The sequence below is a fragment of the Primulina eburnea genome, chromosome 1 (assembly GCF_022965805.1).
Source record: "Primulina eburnea isolate SZY01 chromosome 1, ASM2296580v1, whole genome shotgun sequence".
Classification (NCBI taxonomy): domain Eukaryota; kingdom Viridiplantae; phylum Streptophyta; class Magnoliopsida; order Lamiales; family Gesneriaceae; genus Primulina; species Primulina eburnea.
In genome coordinates, this window is record NC_133101.1 from 28,677,861 (window position 1) to 28,702,042 (window position 24,182).

Sequence of the window (24,182 nt, forward strand, 5' to 3'; positions counted from 1 at the left end):
CTATATTATTTATCATCATCTCTCAGTTTTTAATCACTATAATTATTAATCATTTAGTTATCCTATCCTACACACCAAACATAGTCTTAGCATAAAGAGTGAGTCATTTAGTTATCCTATCCTACACACCAAACATAGTCTTAGCATAAAGAATGAGTCTCATGTAAGACCGTCTCACAGATCCTAATATGTGAGACGGGTCGACCCTACCTATATTCACAATAAAAAGTAATACTCTTAGAATTAAAAATAATAATTTTTCATGGATGACCCAGATAAAAGATCCGTCTCACAAATATGACCTGTGAGAGCGTCTCACACAAGTTTTTACATAGCATAAAGAGTAATAATTTTTCATGGATGATTCAAATAATAGATCTGTCTCACAAATATGACCCGTGAAACCGTCTAACACAAGTTTTTACCTTACTTTTAATCCTAAGTAAGAATATCTTAAATCTAATTTTCAAAAGATATACATTACTGCTTTTTTGACGGATTGGATTGGATTGGATAATTAAAGTTGAAATGAAATTATAATAATTTATTATTTATATTGTATGATAAAATATATATTGTTTTGTATGATTTTACTATACAAGATTTATTTTATATTTTTCGAGATAATGAACAAAATACTCTTGTATTTATTTTAAAATCCAGAAATCATTAAAACTTCAACCAACATACTGTACACAAGCATGTGAGAAATTATTGTTGTCAAAATTATTAATTGAAACAATACCTGAATGAATTTTGACTCACACAATTTCTACTTTTTATTAAATTTAGATGCTCATAAAAACTCCTTCTCCTGCGGACATCAAGTTTTCCTAAACTTTTTGCCGTACCTTGATAATATTTTTTTCTCTCAAAATCAATCTACATCTCCCAGAAAACCGTTTCACACAATATTTTATTCTTCTACTCTCCACGATTCTCTATACGTTAATGTTCTCTTTACTATTCCAAAACTTCTCTCAGATATATTTCACAAAAGGCCGATTTATTTCATCTGAATCTCTATGGTTGTTGGTTTAGTGTGAGGTCCCGAAAATTTGAGGTCAACGTGAACCACATGCATGCAAGCTATTAAATTCCTTATGTATTGTATTAAATGGTTTTAATGCATGTTTATTTCATTAATTTGGGGTTTAATGCATGATTTATGAATTTGCATTATTTTAAATTATAATATGTTTAGTTAATTCACGTTAAAACGTTTTCCTTGAGTTTTATGTTTCAGGCGATTATTCGAGGCGGGATCGAGGAAATGAGACCGACGACGATGTAGGCGATTTTAAAATGAGGTATTTTATTTCAAGTCAAGAAAATGACATTTAAACGATTTATTTAGTTTTAAATTTGTCTCATCTAGAATTAAATGTTGTTGAAATTAGAATTTCGGAGTTTAACAAATAAAGCTTTTGAAGATTACAGAACTGATTGGCTCAACTGAATTAATTCAATCTTAAATTGAAGTTACTTGAACTGATAATTAATGCGCTAAATAATAGAAGGAAATCGAACTGATCGAAACTAACTAAATCTGTAAAGATAACTGAACTATCAGTTAGAACTGATCAGTTATATAGTCAGCTCAACTGATCGGCTATATAGTCAACTGATAGGCAGTCTGACACGTCATCAGTTAAAAGCATAGCCAACAACAGAAAAATTGTACATAAGCAGACTGTAACTCGTAGTGGTAGCGTCGCATATCAGAATGCGACATTTGTACTATATTGTCAGAAGGATGTTGACCTGTTCAGAAAGGACAAATCAACGGATATAAGTCATTTAACGCACTCAGTGTTACCGTTGGAAGCAAAGCCTATAAATAGCTGTGGAGTTCAGCTGAGACAAGAACTTTTGCAAAATTATTATGAGTGAATTTTTGTGGGGAGCTAAGTCATTTAACGCACTCAATTTTAACATTGATTTATACCTTTTTTTTGTCGGGTTTCGACTTTGATCTGTCTTCAAAGTCTTCAATACCAAATCTGGAATAAGATTCAACAACCCCAATATCATTATACAACTTAATACAAGTTTGTATTTGATCAATCTCAATCTAATTCTGTTTCGACATCATATAGTACAATCTCAAAGTACCGGTAATACAAAATCAGTATATACCAATCCCAATAACTCATAATCAATCAACAAACATAATCTGATACCAAATCTGTATAATCTCAGTCAAATCAAATCTGAAAAATCATAACAATTTCATACGGTATCCATTCTTCAATCCGGTTTCGATTATACGATGTCTAATAACTCAAGAACACCATATATCAATTATATACGATTCCTTCAATACCATATTTTCAATTCATAACAAAACATAAGAAAACTTATGTCCTTTTGAAGCCTTTGTTAAGATGAACGCAGTACTAAACTCGGATTAGAAATCAGACTGCCGGATTTTGCATAACACTCAAATTTCAAAAAGGAAAAGCTGGAGGATTTTCTATAGGAATTTCGATCCTATCATCAGCAATTCCGAAGGAAACAAATGACTATTGTATATATATCATGCATGGCACGGATAGGTGGCTCATTCTTGGTGTCGCGCATAAGCGCGACCTCCCTCGGCGCATATGCGCGAGACCTACTGGTCTTCGCGCACCACTCTTCAAGTACTCGCGCATATGTGCACCCTCTCTTCGCGCATATGCGCGAGGTCCTCTGCCATGCTCGCGCATATGCACGCCCTGTCTCCGCGCATATGCGCGAGGTTCTCTGCTTGTCTCACGCATATGCGCGCCTCGTGTCGCGCATATGCGCGAGGTGTTCTGTCCTCGCACATCACCATATCACACGATATCTCGAATCGTGCCTCGGAATGGTCCTTCTATAATCACATCAATTCATAATCAATAATCTTATATTAACATGATATAAATCTCGGGCATTACATTTCTCTCCCGTAAGATACGATTTAGTCCCCGAAATCACAGGTAATCAAATCAGATACAATATGAAATGTATAACAGAAGCTAAATAGGAACTCACGTCAATGAAATAACTCTGGGAATTTCTGTCTCATGTCTGATTCAGTCTCCCAAGTAGATTTTTCAATGCCATGACGACTCCACTGAACCTTCACCAGCGGAATAGTCTTCATTCTGAGTTGCTTTTCTTTACGATCAAGAATCTGAATCGGCTTCTCAAAATAACTCAGAGTCTTGTCAAGTTCGGCCTCGTCTGGCTGAAGAATATGAAAATTATCAGGAAGATACTTCCGCAATAAAGATACATGAAAGACATCATGTCACTACAACAAAAACGCCAAACGACAACGGATAAAATCTGTTGTCGTAGGCCATTTTCGACTGTTGTAACTGAGGGTGTTGTTGAAAGTGTCTTCAACGACAACGGTTTTAAACCGTTGTCTTTTCTACCCACGACAACGGTTTTGCAGCGGTGTTAAACCGTTGTAATTTCTACCAACGACAACGGTTTTGCAAGGGTTTTAAACCGTTGTCTTTTATACCAACAACAAGGGTTTTGCAATGGGTCTAAACCGTTGTATTTTATACCAACGACAACAGTTTCGCAACAGTTTTAAACCTTTCTTATTTAACACTATTGACAATAGTTTTGCAACGGTTTTAATCCGTTGTCATAATATATGTACGACAACAGTTTCGACACTTTTTAGACCTTTGTTTTTTATAACAACGACAACAGTTTTGCAACGCCTAAAAACCGTTGTCTTATCTATCAACGACAACGGTTTTGCATCTGTTGTCTTTAATAATTATTTTTATTAGGCAAAAATTTTGTATTAAATTTCTTTTAATTTACAATCTATATAATAATAATTAAACCAAAAATAACAACAGAAAACAAAATATTTACCACGTTAAATCCATGACTATGTTATGTTCAAAATCCATCATCCAAAATATGCCAATGATAAACAAAAAATTTACAAATTTGAATTTAGTATTGCAATTGACCGTGATCCATGTTCGTCATCAACGTGGCAATGTGGTAGCTAGTAGAGTCCCACAATATAAAGTTTTTCCAAACAAAAAATACGGATATACTGCAATCTTTTGTCATCATCGACCTCGATCTCCTCAAACCTCATCAACATTTATGCATCAAAACCTTCCATTTCATCTCTGGAATATAATCCACACATAGAAAGCCCATTAAAAACCCATGTAAGAGATGAGATTGCAAGCGAAACAGGCACTGGATACGCAGCTAACACAAATGGTGCATAGAGACGAAAATAAAGTCATAACTAATATATACTGAGGAAAATAGAAATTTCGGCATGACCTCCCCATAAATAGGACATCCCAAAAATTTCCATCCAACACAAACAACATTTATATACTCGAAAGTAAGTCATAACATCAATTCACAAACAAATAACATTTATATTCACGTGATAACAATACGTCAGATTTACAATATACACAAAGTACCTAAAGAAATTAAATAAGTCTCCAAATGTTAATCTTTAATAAATCACATGACATTTCAAGCAACTGGCCTTGTATGGATATTAATGTGGATTCCGACCTATGCTTACCCACTACCTAAAAAAGAATCGATATAAATATTGATAACAGGCCACAAACATACATTTAACTATTCTAGGATGATCAATATCTTAAATGGTATTCATTTATTATTTCCGGAGTATAGATGAGCAATACATGCCCTTGAAATAAATTTATAAGTGAAACGATGCACACATATTATCTAGACAACGGGTTTAGCCTACACAAGTTCAAACTCACTGAATGTAGAACCTACAAGGCAAGGTACTGCATAATCTAGAATTGCAATGTTGAGGAATCTTCATAATCAAAACAATCATTTAGCTGAACTTGATTCATTGAGAAGTTTATGAGTTATTGAAATTTAGTCTAGTGACAGAACGATTGGGGGAAAGGGCTAACAGCAGAAACCCATCCATACTTTGCATTACTATACCATGCATTATTGAAGAAAATAGAAAAATGATTGATTTGGTTCATTGTAACACAAAGCACTTCATCAACACTTTGCAGTCAATCTTACACTCCTGCACCCATATAGCTTGTTTTTTCCTTTCCTTTCCTTATTTGAATTAAACAATCTTACACTCCTGCATACATCATTAACAGTCAACATATGAGTGTTTTATTCACTGAATTAAATTTGATATAAAAAACAAAATATTAACTTACATATCCACCACATATTTCCAGTCATCGTAACGGTTTCGATGACCAAGTGAATCCAGCAAATAAACCATCTCCTTGTAAGGATCGATGACGGTAAGAATCCAACAGGTAACTATGCACAGAACACATAGTCAGTGCATAAAATTCAATAAAATGTCAAGAAAACAAATTAAATTTGATATTGTAATTTTGACTCACCCAACATTATGCGGCACTAAAAATAGTTGATTTGTTGATGCAACACTTAGTCTTTCTGCCAAAACACTTGCTCTTTCGTTCAGTCTTCGATTTTTGCGTTTCTGTCAAGTTTTGATACATATGGCATGTATGGGATCGTGTGTGGATTGACAAATCTGAACTTGTCAGTCTTGTTGTCTTCTTTCATCTTTTTATACAGATGCCTACAATTTCCAACAGAAAATGTGAAAATGATAAATTAATTAAGTTTATACAGCTTAAGTGGTCAACAAACAAAAGAAGAAGACTTACCACATGTACACAAATATACAGTTGGCAGATATTGGATCCAAACTGTAGAAAGGAATGATGTCTTCAAGGTGCAGAAATAGTTCGTAACTCTCGTCAAACAAATCATGATCAAAAGACAGTGATAAATTTTGTTCATCGGTTAGAGCACGTTTACAATAACAGTACAGAAGATGCAAAGATCTTGGCACACTTGAAGACAAACCAATCTTATTTCTGTGGTCCACAATTTTCTTCTTTTGAGGCTTCTAAACATTGCAAATGTACACATGTTAGATGCAATATTGAATTTTTTATGATACTTTAAATTTAAATATAAATTGACATTTACCTCATCTTGAATTACTACGAATTGTGCCGGCCAAGCTACATGGGCTCCAACAGCATCACCAACAGTAGCACATTCGTGAGGAATCGGAAATGGCAAATGTGCTAATTTGTCCACAGCACTATCAATGGCAACGTGCATGCAAGGAATGGGTGATGGAACACCATGAAATAATTTCTCATCCGCATTGACGTGGATAATTGTGCCGTAGGCAACTGTATTCGTCCTACAGTCCAATGTCAATGCAACCGCCTTCCCCTAGAAGACAAATAATCATGTTATAAATTGATACAAATCATAGTCATGGACAATTGCAATAATCAGATACCTGCAGAAACTCAGCATTGCTCAAAGTTTTGATGTCATCATCATGCGAATTTGCATAGTTTGAAACACTCTTCTTGTTTTTATCGTGACTCATGGGATTCAACTTTACTGAGCAACTACCTTTTTCTTCAATGTCAAAGTTGCTTGCAGCCTTTTTGAACATTTCTTCAAGGCGCTGTATGCGTGCATCTTGATCTGATATGCATGCATTTTGTTCTGTGATGCGTGCATCTTGTTCTGAGATTAATATCTTCGCCTCCATCAACTCCTTTGTCTGATTAAGAAGTATATGTTCATCACCAAAAGGACTCTTCCATACTCTACCAATATTAAAGTAGATGCTTGGAGTGATATGACCTCCAACACCTCTCACACGACCAGAATGTTAATATAAATCCAGTGCTTTCGTAAGTATATCATTTTTTCCCTCTTCATATTGCAACGTACCCTTGATTTTTTGTTGCACATAACCATCCTGTCATGCACAAAAGAACAAGATAATTACTAAAAACAGTTATAATGAATAAAAATTATTCATTTTCATGTATTGTTTGCTTACAATCTTTTCTATTGCCGATTTCAACTCATCGCCTTCGTATTCACCCTTCCTATTGACCCGTCCTTTCTTCCACATAATTGCTCGATTTATATCATCATCGTCACATAACTCAGCTGCCTACAAACAATATGCACGGTATCAACAAATTTAAAAATCACATAGCATGGACTTAGTAAAATTTCCGAGATTAACTCAGTTTCTCAAACTTACTATTTCGTCGGAGAAACGTGCATATCCTTTGCGAGACATACGATGGGGGTATATGTTTTGCTTTCTTCTATTCTTTTGTTCATCACACAATTTCTAGTTAATTGAAAATTGCCCACATATATCATATGTCAATAGAAATAATTTGTTCTGGTCTACTAATTTGAAAATCTCAAATTTAGAATCTTACCATGAAGTCATCAGACAAGCGACTGATTACAAATGAAATCCAATCATCTCGTGCAATACCAAACCCAGTAGGTGGTTCTTTCAAATCCTCAGTGTTATCCCGCTTGCTAAGAATGAACTTTTGAGTGAGTAAAGCTTTAAACTGTCGCCACTTGTTATTTGCAGAGTTCAGACATCCCTTCTTCCAGCTTTGATCAACATTGTACGTCAGCTGTAGAAGTCATATTAACCCATAACATTAAACATATCATAACCATATGAAAAATAATTAAAATAGCCAAAACATTATAACTTACATTAACCGATTCCCATATTAAATCTTTGACATCATTTGGAACCATTTTCCAAGTCTGATAGCTTATCTTTATCTTTTCTCGAACAAGAACTCCAATATAACTTTGCATCTCACCTGCAAATTCTCCAACTGGCTGTCCCAATTTATTGAACCTAACATCCTTTTTGATTCCATGAACCCTTTGCCTAACAAGCCTATCCAAACGTGTACGACCTCTAGATGATTCTTTTGTTTCCGTCTCTGTAGATTCCAAAACTGTTTTGCCCCCACAACTATTGTCATTGGCAGAATATGCAGTATTCTGTTTACGCTTCTCGTTATTTGACATCCTGCAAGCATTTACAATTTGTTAGGCAATCAAAAAAATACATTATGCACTGCATGTCACAAGAAAATAAGTACGCGGTTCTTTATTTTTGTTTGTACATGAAAAAGTAATATGCAGAACAAAAAAGGAATGAAACCTATTATGCTGGTTCAAGTCATTTAGCATTGCACTTAATTATTGTCAACCCAATACCCATCACAATCTTCACGAATGCATGGCGGTTCATTTTCATCTATTCCATCAACATCCATTGATACAAACCCTCGTGTAAAACATTGATAGTGGGATACATCATTCTCCAATTCATCACCATTCATGTAGTGAATATACTCTCTTGTGGGACTTGCAAGTACAACATGCCATGCAGGATCTTGAGGATCTTCAATGTAAAACACCTGCTTTGCTTGACTGCCCAAGATAAAAGAGTCGGACTTGAATCCAATTCTCTTCAGGTTTACCAACGTGAAACCAAGATCATCAACTTTAATACCGTTAATATTCTCAAACCAATTACATTTAAACATTGGAATTTGAAACATTTGGTAATCAAGTTCCCATATTTCTTGAATAACTCCATAAAAAATCATGTCTGACACAACTGGATTTTTATCCTTTGCACTAGCGACTTGCATTGTTGTTGCCACTAAGCTTACTCCGGAATTTTGCACAACTCGTACATCATCTCGCTCTTTTGTATGATAAGTGACCCCATCAATCAAATAACTAGAGTACTTTAACACTTGTTTGCTAGGTCCGCGCGCTACCCACTTCAATCTTTCTGAAATTTCACGAGTGGAATTGCCAACTGCACTTGCAACCTATATTTCACAAAGTGCTAAAATTTAGCCCTAAGTTTTAAAAAAACTCCATGATACCGATATTTAGACAACTTACAGTATCACGTAACCAGTTAATAAAGGTTCGGTTATGCTCATCTTGTAACCACCTTTTGGACTTTGCTTTATGGGGAAATTTTGCATCCAAAAATGTCATGTGTTCCCTGATGAAATGATTAAGGATAAGTTAACCAATTGAATGTAAAAGAATAGCAAAAAAGTATTACTAAGTCAAAGAAATTACTCGATATAAGGCTCAACGTCAACATCATTTTCCAGTAGATAACGATGTGCTTGATTCAACTCATCGTCACTAGTGTAGTGCATTACTGAACCAGACAGAGGCTTAGTGAGTTGTACTCTCCGATGCATTGATGGGATACCAATTGTATCTACACTAGACATGTAGTCCGAGCAAAATTCCACAGCCTCTTCAGCAATATAACGTTCGGCTATACACCCTTCAGGCCGATTGCGATTTTTCACATAGCCTTTCAATATCTTCATGAATCTTTCAAATGGATACATATGCCTAAACCAAAACGGTCCACACAATTTTATCTCGCGTACAAGATGAACGGTCAAATGAATCATTATATCAAAAAAGGATGGGGGGAAATATTTCTCCAGTAAACACAATATCATCACAATCTCTCTTTGTATCTCATCCAACTTTGAGACATCTATCACTTTATTGTATAACACATTGAAGAACCCACACAACCGAGTGATAGTATCTCTAACATGTTTAGGTAGGACACCACGTATGGCCACTGGAAGCAATTGTTGCATCAAAGTGTGATAGTCGTGTGACTTAAGGCCAACAAGTTTCAAGTCCTTCATCGACACGAGGTTTTTAATATTAGATGACACTACAAGAAAAATGATTTTCCGCAGCACTGTTATTAACAGCGTGCATTAAAAGCATGCTGCGAATAGTGCTTTTAACGGCGTGCATCAATATGTGCGCTGTTAATATAGTTGCACTTGACAGAAATAACGGCGTGCATCAAAAGCACGCTGCGGAAAGTAATATCTGCAGCGTGCATTTATGTGTGCTGTAAATATTATATACTTTCCGCAGCGTGCTTTTAATGTGCGCCGTTAATAACATATACATTAACGGCGGGCATTAAAAGCATGCTGCGGAAAGTAATATTATATATTATCCGCAGCGTGCCATAATGTGCGCTGTTAATACCCTATGCATTCACGGCTTGCATTGATAGCACGCTGTAGAAAATGTTGAGAAATTTTAAATTAGCGACGGTTTTGGAGAAACCGTCGCTAATTTAAATATTGCAACTGTTTCGGCCATTTTAAATCGGCGACGGTATAATAAACCAACGTCACTTTTAGCGACAATTTTTAATATACCGTCGCTAATTTCCGTAAACAGCGACGACTATATCTAAACCGTCGCTAACAGCGAAGGTTGTTAGCGACGGTTGTTTGGGAAACCGTCGGTAATAGTCGCAAATTGTCTATAAATATCCTATTTCTGTTCCACTTTCCTCACACTATTTTACAACACTTAAAATTTTTCTTTCTTATACGATTTTAATTTCGATATAGGTATTTTTTTGTTTCTAAGTTTTAGTTAATTTTTTAAGTATTTTAATTAAGATCATGAGTTTATTTATCATAGGTGTATTGTATTTTTTTAAAAAATTTACTAAATTATAAGTAATTTTTTTTATTTTTACGCAGATTTAAGCAAACCGTCGCTACATTTAAATACCGTCGTTACAGGAACAAACCGTCGCTAAATTTAAACACCGTCGCTAACATTTAGCGACGATTTTTCACAAACCGTCGCTAATATTTAGATGTTTTTTTAACATTAACGGCGTACATTGCGCGCTGTAGATAGAGTATTAACAGCGTACATATGCACGCTGCCAATAGTTTAACTATCAACAGCATACTCTGCACGCCGTTAATAGACTAAACCGCAGCGTCAATCGCACGCCGCCAATAGTGTCAAACTTAAGACGGCTTTCAACTTTACAGCGTGCGTCGCAGCGTGCAATGCACGCGGCGGATACCTTTCCACGGCGCATATTGCACGCCGCGGAAACCTACTTTTCTTGTAGTGTGAGTAACCCGTAGGGACCTTTATTCCAAACATAGAATTGCAAAATTTTCTTTTCTCAGACTTGCTTAGTGTACAACAAGCTGCTGGCAAATACGTTCTTTTCTTCACCATCTTTGGTATCAATCAGTCCTCAAATTCATCTCCATGAGATCTAGTCTTGCTGCAACTCCATCCTTCGTTTTTCCTGGAATGTCAAGTAACGTACCGATAAGACTTTCACAAACATTTTTTTCAATATGCATCACATCTAGAACATGTAGATGTTTCCAATACTCAAGTTCGAAGAATATAGATTTCTTTTTCCAACATGATTTCTCATCACCTACCTTCAACTGAATCTTCCCACTCATTTTTCCCAGACGATAATTAATTCTTTCAACTCTTTCTAAAACTTCATGCCCATTTAATGGTTTTGGTGCGAGTTTAAACTCTTGGTTCCCATTAAATGCTTTCTTTTGCCTTCGATATGGATGACTTGTAGGAAGAAACCTTCTATGGCCTGTATACACAATTTTTCTACTATGCTTCAACCTCGTCGAATATGTTTCTTCACCACATATTGGACATGCATGATATCCTTTAACAATACAACCTGACATGTTCCCATATGCAGGAAAATCATTGATCGTCCATAGTAACACAGCTCTAAGCGCGAACATTTCTTTTCGATATGCATCATATGTATCAACTGTGGGGACCCGGGCTCTAACTCAATTCTTTTGGGATTTAATTGGATCTTTGTTCGAAAATGTGGGTCAAAAATTTGCTTTTAACATTAATTCAAATGTATAATAAAAGCATGACATATATTTATAATAATTAAACAACATCAGATACATACAAGTCTGTCTAGTACAACGATACAACTAATGTTCGAATCTCAAATACAAGTAGTTCAGATCTAGACAAAAACTACTAGTAATCTGCTGCTACACCCGGCATCACCACGCTATCAACTCTCTCTTCCTCGTCGTGACCCTGATCCTGCCTCACCTGTTGCCATGCACACATACATACACGACAACAGCCGGATAACTCCGGTGAGAACATATCCCAGTATAAAACATGGATGCATGCAATGTAATAATCATGTACAAAAGCATAGCATATGTATCAAGTAACATGTATGTAAATCTAAACATGTAGAAGAATACAAATCTGTATTCAACATTTAAATCTTGACTCGACTCGTTTCTAATCTAGGGATCCCGGTGTGAATAAGACGGTCTGTCACCTACCCAGCCACTCGGGGTAACGGTACGTCTTATTCCTAGACTTCGGTCAACTCTGTATCGAGGGTCTACACATAGAGCAACTCTACTACTATGCGACGATACACCGAAACGTCTAGTTTTGGCCGATCTGCCAATATCTCCTATCTCAGGACTCGAATATAAATCAATAAACAAGACATTACATAATCAAATGTAATAATAACAGTCTAGTATGTGATTTAGGGAAACTCGTATCAAATCTGAATCGAGTTGTGCAATCCCGTGACCACATGAATTATACCTTTCTTGTCGCACTGTCTGTCGAGATCTCGAATCAAATGTCAAACCTGTCACTTCAAATCTGAAATGGAAATGTGTAGACACACAATATCAATCTCTAACTCAAAGCAACACATATTCCAATCAATAATAAATCTCGGTACAAATTGACGGCATAACAGCGTAATTCTCGATACCGATAACTCAATCTCAACATCACAATAATCGATTAACCTCAATACTCATAATCTCATCTAAACATCAACATACATGCTGAAATCTGTATCTACTCGATCCACACATGCTGGAAAATCGAACCCCTAGCATACGATATCCGAAAATCAATCTGATAACGAATCTACGATGCTCGATATACCAAGAACACATTTCTCAACTCAAAACATAATTTCCCCAACATATGAATTTCGAAACATGCTGGAAATATAAGAACTTACATCCTTAGCTAGCCCTCGTTGCAAGGATCATGAATCCGGCCTCGAAATTAAAATCGGAACACAAAACCACTCAAAATCTCAAGTGCAAAGACTATAAAGAAGTGAAATCTCTCCCCTTGCTCTTGCTTCTCGGCTGCTGAAAATGGAGAAGAGATGAGGTGCCAATGCAAGCTTATATACCCCCAAGCCATGTGTCAACATAAAAATGAAAGGTGGCATTCGCGCATGCAGCACCGCGGGTGCGGCAACTCAAGAACGCGGGTGCGCTGTGCTCTCGGCAGCAATGCATTTTCCTAAATGTCGATCACCGCGGGTGCGGCGCTTGCATCACCGCGGGTGCGGTCTTGCACGCACCGCGGATGCGGTGTTGCTTCGCACATTTCCCTCAATTTTCTGTCACCTACACCGCGGGTGCGGTAGTCCTAGCACCGTAGGGGCGGTGTGGCTTCGGCCATGCTTGCTCAAACTCTCATTTTTCCTGTCATGCATTCTCCTCTTCAAGTCAACATCAATGGCAACGGATAATTCTCGAGCCTTACATCAACACAATTATCCCATAAAAATTTTAAGTCGTCAATTAGAGGTGCCAAGTAGACATCAATATCATTTCCCGGTTGTTTGGGACCAGAAATCAACAAAGTGAGCATCATAAATTTTCTCTTCATACACAAAGTTGGAGGAAGGTTGTAAGTGATCATCACAATTGGCCAACAACTATATGCAGAACTCATCGAACTATGTGGATTCATGCCGTCTGCTGATATGTCCAATCTTAGATTTCTTGGCTCGGAAGCAAAATTTGGCCAGTTGTGATCCACTACTTTCCAAGAGGGTGCATCAGCCGGATGACGCAAGTATCCATCACGAATTCTTTTATCAGCATGCCGAGTTAACTCCTTAGATATCACCTTCTGCTGAAACTATCTTTGAAATCTGGGAATAGGTGGGAAGTACCAAAGGACCTTTGCAGGAACTCCTCCATTTATCGTAGATTTTTGACCCAACTTCCACCTTGACATCCCGCAAATAGGGCAACTGGTAAAATCCTCATACTCCTTCCGGTATAAGATACAATCATTAGGACAAACATGAATTTTCACATAATCCATCCCTAAAGCACATAAGCTTTTCTTTGCATCATACAAAGATAAAGGCAATTCATTGTCATCTGGAAGCATTTGCCCAAACAAACCAAGTAAATCAGTGAAACTTTTATCACTCCAACTATATTTTGCCTTCAAGTTGTATAATTTCACAAATGCAGATAACTTTGTAAATTTAACACATCCAGGATATAAAGGTTTCTCGGCATTTTCAAGTAGCTTATGGAATTGGTTTGGATTCTTAGCATAACTATCATATGCACCATGTACCATACTTATAGGTTCCTCGGTAAAATATTTCTGTTCATCTTGCCCTACTCGATCACTATCATTCATTGAGTTCCCGAACTTATATCTTTCGCCATGCCAAATCCATGTATGATATGTTAAATCTATACCATTACAACACAAATGAGCCCTTATAGTGTCAATATCTTTCGTCTTTAGATTACCACATTTTGCACATGGGCAAGGCTTTGCATTCGGATTGTTACCATTTCGCGATGCAAACTGCAAGAAATACTCCACCCCAACCTCATATTCATGTGACAACCTGTTCTTTGACATCCAATCTTTGTCCATTATACGTACAACTAAGCAACCAACAATGAGTCAAATCCTTCAAAACATTTGTAAAAATACTATTAAGTTGGTGTTCAAAAGAGTTGTAATTATTTCGTAAATATGCAGAAACATACCTGCAAGAAACCGTCGCCGCAGCTTTTTTACCGACTGTAAACTTGTAAGTAAGCAAATTTCCTACCCCACTGTTATCTTCAATTTTTTGCACATAAAGCATGAAAAATTCATATCAGGCCCATCACGCAACACAACTACACTTGAAAAACAACCATAACAAAAGAATTACCGCTCAAATCCGCATCAAAGAAGCTTGCTTGTGATAGCTTGACACCTTTGAAATTGTTCTATCGCAGAAAATACTAGTCAAAATACCTGCAATCAAACATTAAAATTCACGTTATTTTATGACATTATTTAAAATTCAAGAATATATATTTATCAATATACGAGGTTTAGATATTTTGATAAATGTTCATTTTTTAAAATAATAACATCTAGTTACTCTATTAATCAAAATAAATGAAAAAAACACACACACAATATTCACAACGAAACAACCATTAAAATATGTTGGAAAGTCGAGGTGTGACACACTTAATATGTTTTAACAAATTAACATCAATCGATCATTTAAATTCAAATAAAAAGGTATATCTTGCTAATCAGCAGATTAATCAATGGAGTTGGAGAAAACAAAAGAATATGGCTTATAGAAAATGCATCCTTCCATAATGTTGAACAACCTTTAAATATATTGTTATTTGAAATTTTAATTGCTATATCAAATGCAGCCAATTATTAGCCAACAGGATCAAGTTCTAAATTCAAATTCCAATTGTTTGATTGTAGGTAAGCAAGTCACTGTAAAGCATAAAAATGATGTCATTTCCTGAGTTATTGTATAATATATGATTCTCTAGAGAGTTCTGTCAACAGTACTTAACTATATATAAGGGGGTTATACGTGAGTGATATATATATATATATATATATGTGTGTGTGTGTGTGTGTGTGTGTGTGTGTTTTTTTTTTTTTGGTATTACCAGAAGACAGTGGAAGTGGGAAGGAGAAGAAAGAAATCAGAGAGAAAGTTGCTTTTAGAACCAAGTCACAGATTGAGATATTGGATAATGGATTCAAGTGGAGGAAGTACGGAAAAAAGATGGTGAAAAATAGCCCAAATCCAAGGTAAAAGAAAAAAGAAGTTATATTCAATCATGATCTTTCTAGTTTCAATCTTTTCTCACCACTCACCAAAAATATTCGCCATTAAAATTTGGCTAATTGGTTGACGACATCTTGAACTTGAACGAATCAATCACATATATAATTTGTGAAATAAAAAAATTTCACATGAGCGGAAGTGCAGGGACAATGAAAGATTCCAAATTAAATCCTCTCCTTACTATATTCTATATTTTCTGTTATATAAATTAATAAATATATGCAATGTATGATTATCGTATACATTTGCATAACTTAAGAATAAGATTATAGCCTAAAAAATATATTCATTTACCCCTGTTTTCCTCACTCAAGTCAGCTGCAAACTTCTAATATGAAAATGAAAAACACACATCAGTCACAATGTAAACCAGAGTTCAGTAAAATGCATGTTTCCTTATTTTTGTCTAAAAATATATATATTATTTTTTTAACATACGATGTTTATAAACTAGTTATTATATAAAATTTAATACGATAATTTAATTTTAAGATAAATTAAAAATAATTTGAAGAAAAAACCAAATGTATAAAATTTATTAATGAACTCAAATCAGGATAATTAGCTAACAAATATTATGAAAAAACATCTTAAACCTCGAATTTGTACAGCTAAAGATCTATCGAATGTATAGCCTTTCAATCCTAATATTTTACAGTATGTATAGGGCCTTTCAGCTCATGTAAGAAGAAGACATGCGATATATGTATAAGGTTGTTTCCTTCGACCTTTGTCATGTTAGAGATATTTTTGTCTGCTGTAACATTCCGCATTGAACTTCACTGTTGAAACCCCCACGAGAAATGAAAATGAAGCATGCTCACCATTACAGTAAACCCGCAAGAATGGAAACAAAATCAATCAAAAAATAATAAAGGAAAACGAAAAGAAAACATTAATTACACAGGAAAATGCATACCCGTACAAATAAGCATCAGAAGCCGAAAAGCATAACGACGTACCTTGTTGGAGATGTGGAGGGATTGGAGATAGATTAAAGAGAAGAAGATTTGAGTGTGAGTTTTGATTTACTTGTGTATTTGTGAAATCACTTGTTCCTCGTCGGCGTAGCGCGGGAATATACTCCTCTTTTTATCTCCCTTTTATTGCAAGTGTGTATTATAACACTACAATTTATTTGAAAAAAATTCTACGACAACGGTTTTTATAAACCGTTGTTGTAGGCCAACAAAAAACAATGTAATAGACAACGGTTTTTAAAAACCGTTGTCGAAGGCAAAAAAAAACACGCAAATAGACAACGGTTTTTAAAAACCATTGTCGTAGACAAAAAAAACACGCAAATAGACAACAGTTTTTAAACACCGTTGTCGTATAAAAAAAAGCTAATAGACAACGGTTTCTAAAATCCGTTGTTGTAGACATATCTTTGACAACAGTTTTTAAGAAACTGTTGTCTATGTGCGGGTTTTTTGAGCCTACGACAACGGGTTTTCTTAAAACCGTTGTTAAAAGATAAAGAACAGAACAATGACCAAATTTTAATTTAGCGACGAATTATAAAACCGTCGCTACGTTAAATCGGCGACAGTTTACAAAACCGTCGCTAGGTTTAAATCGACGACGGGATTTTCTAAAACCGTCGCCGATTTAAAAGTAGCGACAGGTTATAATTCCTCGCTACGTTAAATCGGCGACAATTTACAAAATCGTCGCTAGATTTGAATCGGCGACAGGATTTTCTAAAACCGTCGCCGATTTGAAATTAGCGACGGTTTATAATTCCTCGCTACATTAAACTTTGTGACGGTTTTACTAAACCCGTCGCTAATAGAGACAGTTTTTTGTTTAAACTGTCGCTATTTTTAACAACGGCTATCTAAAACCGTTGTAATTTCTCCGAAAAAAAACGCTAATCCACAACAGTTCACGAAAACCGTTGTCTTTTCCCAAAAAAAAAATGCTAATCCACAACGGTTCAAAAAAACCGTTGTCGTTTCTCCAAAGAAACACGCTAATAGACAACGGTTCACGAAAACCGTTGTCTTTTGTCCTCAAAAACACGCTAAAAGACAACGGTTTTTTAAAAACCGTTGTCTTTTAGCGTGTTTTTGAGGGTCAACGACAACAGATTTACAAAACCGTTGTCGTTTGCAGCTTTCTAACAACGGTTTTCACTAAAACCGTTGTTAAAAAGCAAAAGACAACGGTTTTTTTAAAAAACCGTTGTCTTTTGAGTGTGGTTGAATGCATATTTTGTTGTAGTGTGTATTCCAGATAAAGAAGGAGGTAGGGCGAGTCGATAGGCACGATCACCAATCTTCTCGAGAATCTCATATGGACCGATGTTTCATGGAGACAACTTTCCTTTCTTGACAAATTTGACAACGCCTCTGGAAGGAGAAATCTTCAAGAATACTCTTTCTCCTGCCTCAAATACTAGAGGTCGATGACGAACATTGGCATATTTGGCATGTCTGTCTTGAGCGGTCTTCATTCTCTTCTGAATTAGCTTCACTTTCTCTGTCATATCCCTAATCATATCGGGTCCAATCTCAGGTACCTCAGAGATATTGTGGGGACCCGGACGCTAATCAAGTTCTTAATCATCATTGGGACTAATTAATCAATTATAAAACAGGGTCTAAAAATTTTTTCTTTTTAAATTGCGGAACGTAGTGAAATAAAACATATATACATCTCAGTATATAAAATACAAATCCTGTATTACAAAACATTTATTCAAACTAGAGTTTAACATCTAATATCAATTGTTCAAACCCTATCTCAGATCAAAGTCCGAAGTCTCCACTCTAACTCGATCTCTCCTCATCTCCTCGACCCTGAACCTGTCCCACCTGTTGTCAAGTACACATACAGACAAGACAACAGCCGGATAAACCGGTGAGAATAACTCCAGTATAAATCAATGAAACATGCAATCATATAACAAATATAAAGCATGTAATCAGGTATCAACAATATGTAACGAATCTGAAACATAATCAATAACACACTGTCAACTATACTCGTAGCTACAAAATTCAGACTAGACTCAATCCTAGTCTAGGGATCCCGATTCCAGAAGTTGGCATGCATATATCGACTAACAGTAATAGAAAAGACTCCAGTTCTATCCACGCCGATATGGTATCGATCAACAGTAATAGAAAAGACTCCAGTTCTATTCACATCGATACGGTATCGATTACCAGTAATAGAGGAAGCTATTATTCTATCCACATCAATATAGTACCGATTAACAGTAATAGAAGCAACTCTAATTCTATCCACATCGATATGACATCGATTAACAGTAATAGAAGAGCTACTAATCTATCCACATCGATACAATACTGATTAACAGTAATAGAAAAAGCCACCATCCTATCCACATCGATAGCCAAACATCCAGTGACCGACTTTGGCACATCCGCCAATACACCATCTTATGACATCGTGCAATGTGCCCGTGGTGATCCCACCACTAACGGCACTTCTGTCATAAGATTACTTTTCTAATACCTGTAATCTATAACTCAAGAAAACAAGTATATCAATCAATCAATGCAAATATCAATGCAATAAAGTAAAGTATGTGATTTAGGGAAACCCAAGTCTAAACCGACTCAAGTCCATCTCCCAATACCACATTGACTTATACCTTTCTCTCTTCGTTCAGAAGATGAAGAAGAATTCCCGACTCTATCTCGGTCCATTCCCAAATCTGGTAATCACAATATTGAACAGTCACAATATCAATAAATAACCCAATCCGGAACATGCTCTGATCAATATTTAAATCCAAATATACTCTGATCAATGTCAATCGACATACGGTATCATAATACAATCTAAATCAATACCGACTCTGATCAATATCAATCAACTGATGTTTTCGACGGTATAATAATATTGTCTCGATAATCCCGTCAATCCAAACATCACAGATATAATACCAAAACTCATAATCAATACTGACATAACTCCTAATCTCAACGATAACACAAATCTGATATCGAATCCCTGTCAATATCTTTCGAAAATCATCACAAATACAGAAACAATCTGTTCTTCAATCTGACTTCAATTCTATAATATCTACTGTAGCAGGAACACCATATCTGAATCATATTCAATTCTGACAATATAATATGACAATATCATAAATTCAAATCTTGTCTAAACGTAACAAAACTTACGTCCAGTTGTAGCCTGCGTTGATAGGAACACAGTACTATAATCGGATTCAAAAACAGACGGACGGATTTCTCACAAAAGGCGTAAGGATTTTCTACACAAATTCTCTGAAGCTTCTCCTCGACTTTTGTTGATTCTTCATTCTGAAGAATGATATATATGTATATATATCCCAATTGCATGTTAAGGCAACATGTTTACTTTTCGTGAATTTCGGTCGGCGCTCGAGCGGTGGAAATATACCGCTCGAGCGCGGTATCTTCTGTCCAGCAATTTCAAGTCGCACTCTTGGCGCTCGGGCGGTAATAATCTACCGCCCGGGCGCCACATCTTCTGCCCGCGACGTACTTTTCAGGGACACTGGCGCTCGGGCGGTCGATCTTTACCGCTCGGGCGCCAACACTTCTGTCCCAAAAATTGTATACTCTAAATGTTTGGCCAATCTGGTCTCGTAGTAGCCCGTCTATAATTATATCAATTTAACTTCAATAATCTCATGTTAATATAATTAAAATCTCATATTAACAGAGTCAAGATCTTGGCCCTTACAGATATCGTCCCAATACATAGGGGATCTGCACTTCTTGCCGTACAACGATTCAAATGGAGCCATCTCTATACTCGTCTGAGAGCTGTTGTTGTACGAGAATTCACAAACTGGCAAAGAATCTTGCCAACTAGTGCCAAAATCTAGCACTAAAGCTCTAAGCATATCTTTCAATGTCTGGATAGTCCGCTTTGACTGTCCGTCGGTCTGTGGATGATATGCAGTACTCAAGTGAAATTTCGTACCTAGAGCTTTCTGTAAACTGTGCCATAAGTGCGAAGTAAACTGAGGATCACGGTCTGATACAATCGACTTCGGCACTCCGTGCAATCTGACCACTTCTCTGACATAAATCTCTGCCATCTGGTCATGTCTGTACATCATCTTGTACGGAATGAAACATGCTGATTTGGTCAATCTGTCAATCACAACCCAAATCGCATCACAACCTCGGGAGGAATGTGGTAGCTTCGTCACAAAGTCCATAGAAATGTGATCACATTTCCACTCTGGAATGGACAAGGTATGCAACAGTCCTCCTGGTTTCTTTCTTTCTGCTTTTAGCTGTTGGCAATTCAGACATCTGGATACGAACTCTGCAATATCCGCTTTCATCTGTTTCCACCAGAACTGTCTTTTCAAATCATTATACATCTTTCTGCCACTAGGATGAATACTGAATCGACTGTGGTGTGCTTCTGAAAATATCTGTCGTTTCAAATCTGAAACATCTGGTGCAACAAGACAATTATTTACATATAACACACTGTCAAGAACCTGATACTCGGATCGATGCCCTGCTCGGACCATCACAATCGAGTTCTGAACGTTCTGAAAGGCTTACAATCTGTTTCAAACACTAATCCAGACAAACATCTATCTTCAATCAAGTTTGAAACACCAATCGTCGATAAGGATAAAAAACATATCTTTCGACTCAGTGCATCAGCTGCTGCATTCGACTTTCTCGGATAGTACTTGATTTCAAAATCAAAATCTTTAAGCGAATCAAGCCATCTTCGTTGCCTCATATTCAGCTCTGACTGTGAAAACAGATATTTCAAGCTTTTATGATCAGAATAGATCTCTAACTTCTCACCATATAGGTAATGTCGCCGAATCTTCAATGCGAATACAATGGCTGCCAATTCAAGATCATGAATTGAGTAGCGAGTCTCATGTGGCTTCAACTGTCTCGAGGCATAGGCAATTACATGTCCTCGCTGCATCAGTACACAACTCAATCCTCTGTGAGAAGCATCACAATAATCAATAAAATCATCAGTACCTAACGGGATAGCCAACACCGGAGCACTGGTTAACCTTTTCTTCAACTCTAAGAAACTGGACTCACACTTTTCTGACCAAACAAACAGAGCATTCTTCTGAGTCAGCTGCGTAATAGGTTTAGCAATACTCGAAAAATCTTTAATAAATTGTCGATAATACCCAGCTAAACACATAAAACTGTGTATTTCTGGCACTGAAGTCGGTCTCGGTCAATTGATCACGACCTCAACTTTACTAGGATCGACAGAAATCCCATCTCCAGATATAATGAGACCCAAAAATACAACCTGTCTCAGCCAAAACTCACATTTCGACAGTTTAGCATACAATTTTTCAGTTCTCATAATTCTAAATATAGTTCTCAAATGTTCAGCATGATCAATCATATTCTTCGAATAAATCAGAATATCATCAATGCAAATAATCACGAAATCATCAAGATAATTCTAAAATACACGATTCATCAAACCCATAAATACAGTTGGAGCATTCGTTAAACCAAACGGCATGACTATAAACTCATAGTGGCCATACCTGGTTCTGAAAGCTGTCTTCGAGATACCAGAATCTCTAACTCTCAGCTGATGATATCCAGATCTCAAATCGATATTGGAATAAATAGAAGAACCATGAAACTGATCAAATAAATCATCAATATGAGGCAAAGGGTATTTATTCTTTACCGTAGCCTTGTTCAGTTGCCAGTAGTCAATGCAGAGTCTCATTGAACCATCTTTCTTTCTAACAAACACCACTAAAGCACCCCAAGGAGAAACATTCGGTCTAATGTAAACCTTGGTCAGTAAATCTTCCAACTGCTCTTTCAACTCTTTCAATTCAATTGGTGCCATTCTGTATGGAGCTCTATAAATAGGAACTATACCTGGTACCTTTCAATGCTGAAGTCTATCTCTCTGACTGGAGGCAAACCCGGAATCTCATCTGAGAAGACGTCAGCAAACTCACATACCACTGGCAGGTCTGCCAATGATGGGCTCGATTTCAGTACATCTACTGAATACACAAGGAATCACTCTGCTCTTTTCTGTAATAATCGAGTCATAGATAACGAAGATATCAAAGAAATTCTAGACCTAGAACTCTTATCGTAAAATTTCCATTCATCAGCCATATCAGGTCTGAATCTCATAATTTTATGGAAACAATCAACGATAGCTCTGTACTTGGTCAGCATATCAATATCGATAATACAGTCAAAATCAGACAACCCAAGTGTAATACAATCTAACTCAATTTCATGGTCATCATACTGTAGCATACAATGTTTGACAGAATTCACCGATATCAAACCTTTCCCCAAAGGAGAAGAGACAGATACTACAACAGATAAAGTCTCAACAATCAATGCATGTATCAATGCAAATCTCTCAGAAATAAAAGTATGGGATGCAACCGTATCAATCAATACATAGGCAGGATAACCACAAAGAGAACAGTTACCTGCAACAACATCATCTGGTGCTTCATGTGCCTGTTCTTCAGCCAAAGCAAATCCCCTGTCATTCTGTCTAGGAGGCTAGCTAATTGTCTGGCTTCCTCCTGGCTGTGGCTATGATTGGTTGGTGCTGGTTGGAATGTGTGAACAACAGATGATCGATCGTCTATCAGGCTGTGCCACTGATCCAGATGATTCTGCTCCCTGGGATCTTTGAGAACTCCTTTGTGGACAAACACTAGCAAAGTGTCTATGTTGTTTCAGATATTGCAACTACCAAACACTCCTTGGCATTGCACTGTGGGATGTCTCCCTCCGCAAGTTCTGCAATAAGCCCATGTATAGCTTTGGCTCTGTCGTGAACCACTGGAGCTAGACGAATTGCTGCCAGATTTCTTAAACTGTTTCCCTCTAGCTTTCAAATAATCTTTCTTTCCACCACTGCTAGTGCTACTATCAAATCGGGGAGGCGGTTGGTGGAATTGAGTAGAGGGTTGTTGCTGTGGTCTCGGTGCTGGTGCAACACACGAAGCTCCTTTCTGCCTAATCAGGCCAACTTCCGCTTCTTTTGCTCTGTTCAAAGCATCAGCAAAGTTATTCGGTCACCCAGTGTTCACCAATGTAAAGATATCTGGATTCAGTCCATTGATGAACTGATCAGCAACAACTTCGTCATTCTCGGCAACATGTGGAGCAAATCGTAACAAGGTAGAGAATTTGGCCACATACTCTTCAATATTCAGCTGACCCTGTTTCAGGTTGGCAAACTCTGCACCCTTGTCTTTTCTGTACGACACTGGGAAAAATCTTTGATAAAACTCAGTCTTAAAGATATTCCAGGTATATTCGTACCTCAATGCTCCAAAGCCCTCTTTTTCGTGATCCACCAATTTTTCGCAACATCATGTAATTGGTGTCCAATCAATCTGACTCAGCGCTCATCAGTTTAATCCAATGAATCAAACAAGAACTCGATATCGTCTAGCCAACTCTCACAATCAACAGAAGTCTCCGTTCCT

General features: G+C 36.7%; 1 protein-coding gene and 1 long non-coding RNA gene across 2 annotated transcripts; both read right to left on the reverse strand.

The window, feature by feature from the left end:
- Nucleotides 1-5,452: 5,452 nt before the first annotated feature.
- LOC140812000 (uncharacterized) lies at nucleotides 5,453-6,720 on the reverse strand. The gene is made up of 4 exons (XM_073170160.1): nucleotides 6,341-6,720; nucleotides 6,016-6,270; nucleotides 5,688-5,932; nucleotides 5,453-5,599 (listed from the first exon to the last, which is right to left on the reverse strand). Exons 1-4 carry the CDS (start codon nucleotides 6,599-6,601, stop codon nucleotides 5,476-5,478), a joined length of 885 nt encoding a protein of 294 aa, XP_073026261.1. The 5' UTR covers nucleotides 6,602-6,720; the 3' UTR covers nucleotides 5,453-5,475.
- A 647-nt stretch (nucleotides 6,721-7,367) lies between these two features.
- On the reverse strand, nucleotides 7,368-16,765 carry LOC140812009 (uncharacterized). Its single transcript, XR_012113588.1, has 5 exons — nucleotides 16,438-16,765; nucleotides 14,771-14,856; nucleotides 14,601-14,676; nucleotides 7,591-7,918; nucleotides 7,368-7,505 (listed from the first exon to the last, which is right to left on the reverse strand). It is a non-coding gene; the product is annotated as an uncharacterized lncRNA (long non-coding RNA).
- Nucleotides 16,766-24,182: the final 7,417 nt, after the last annotated feature.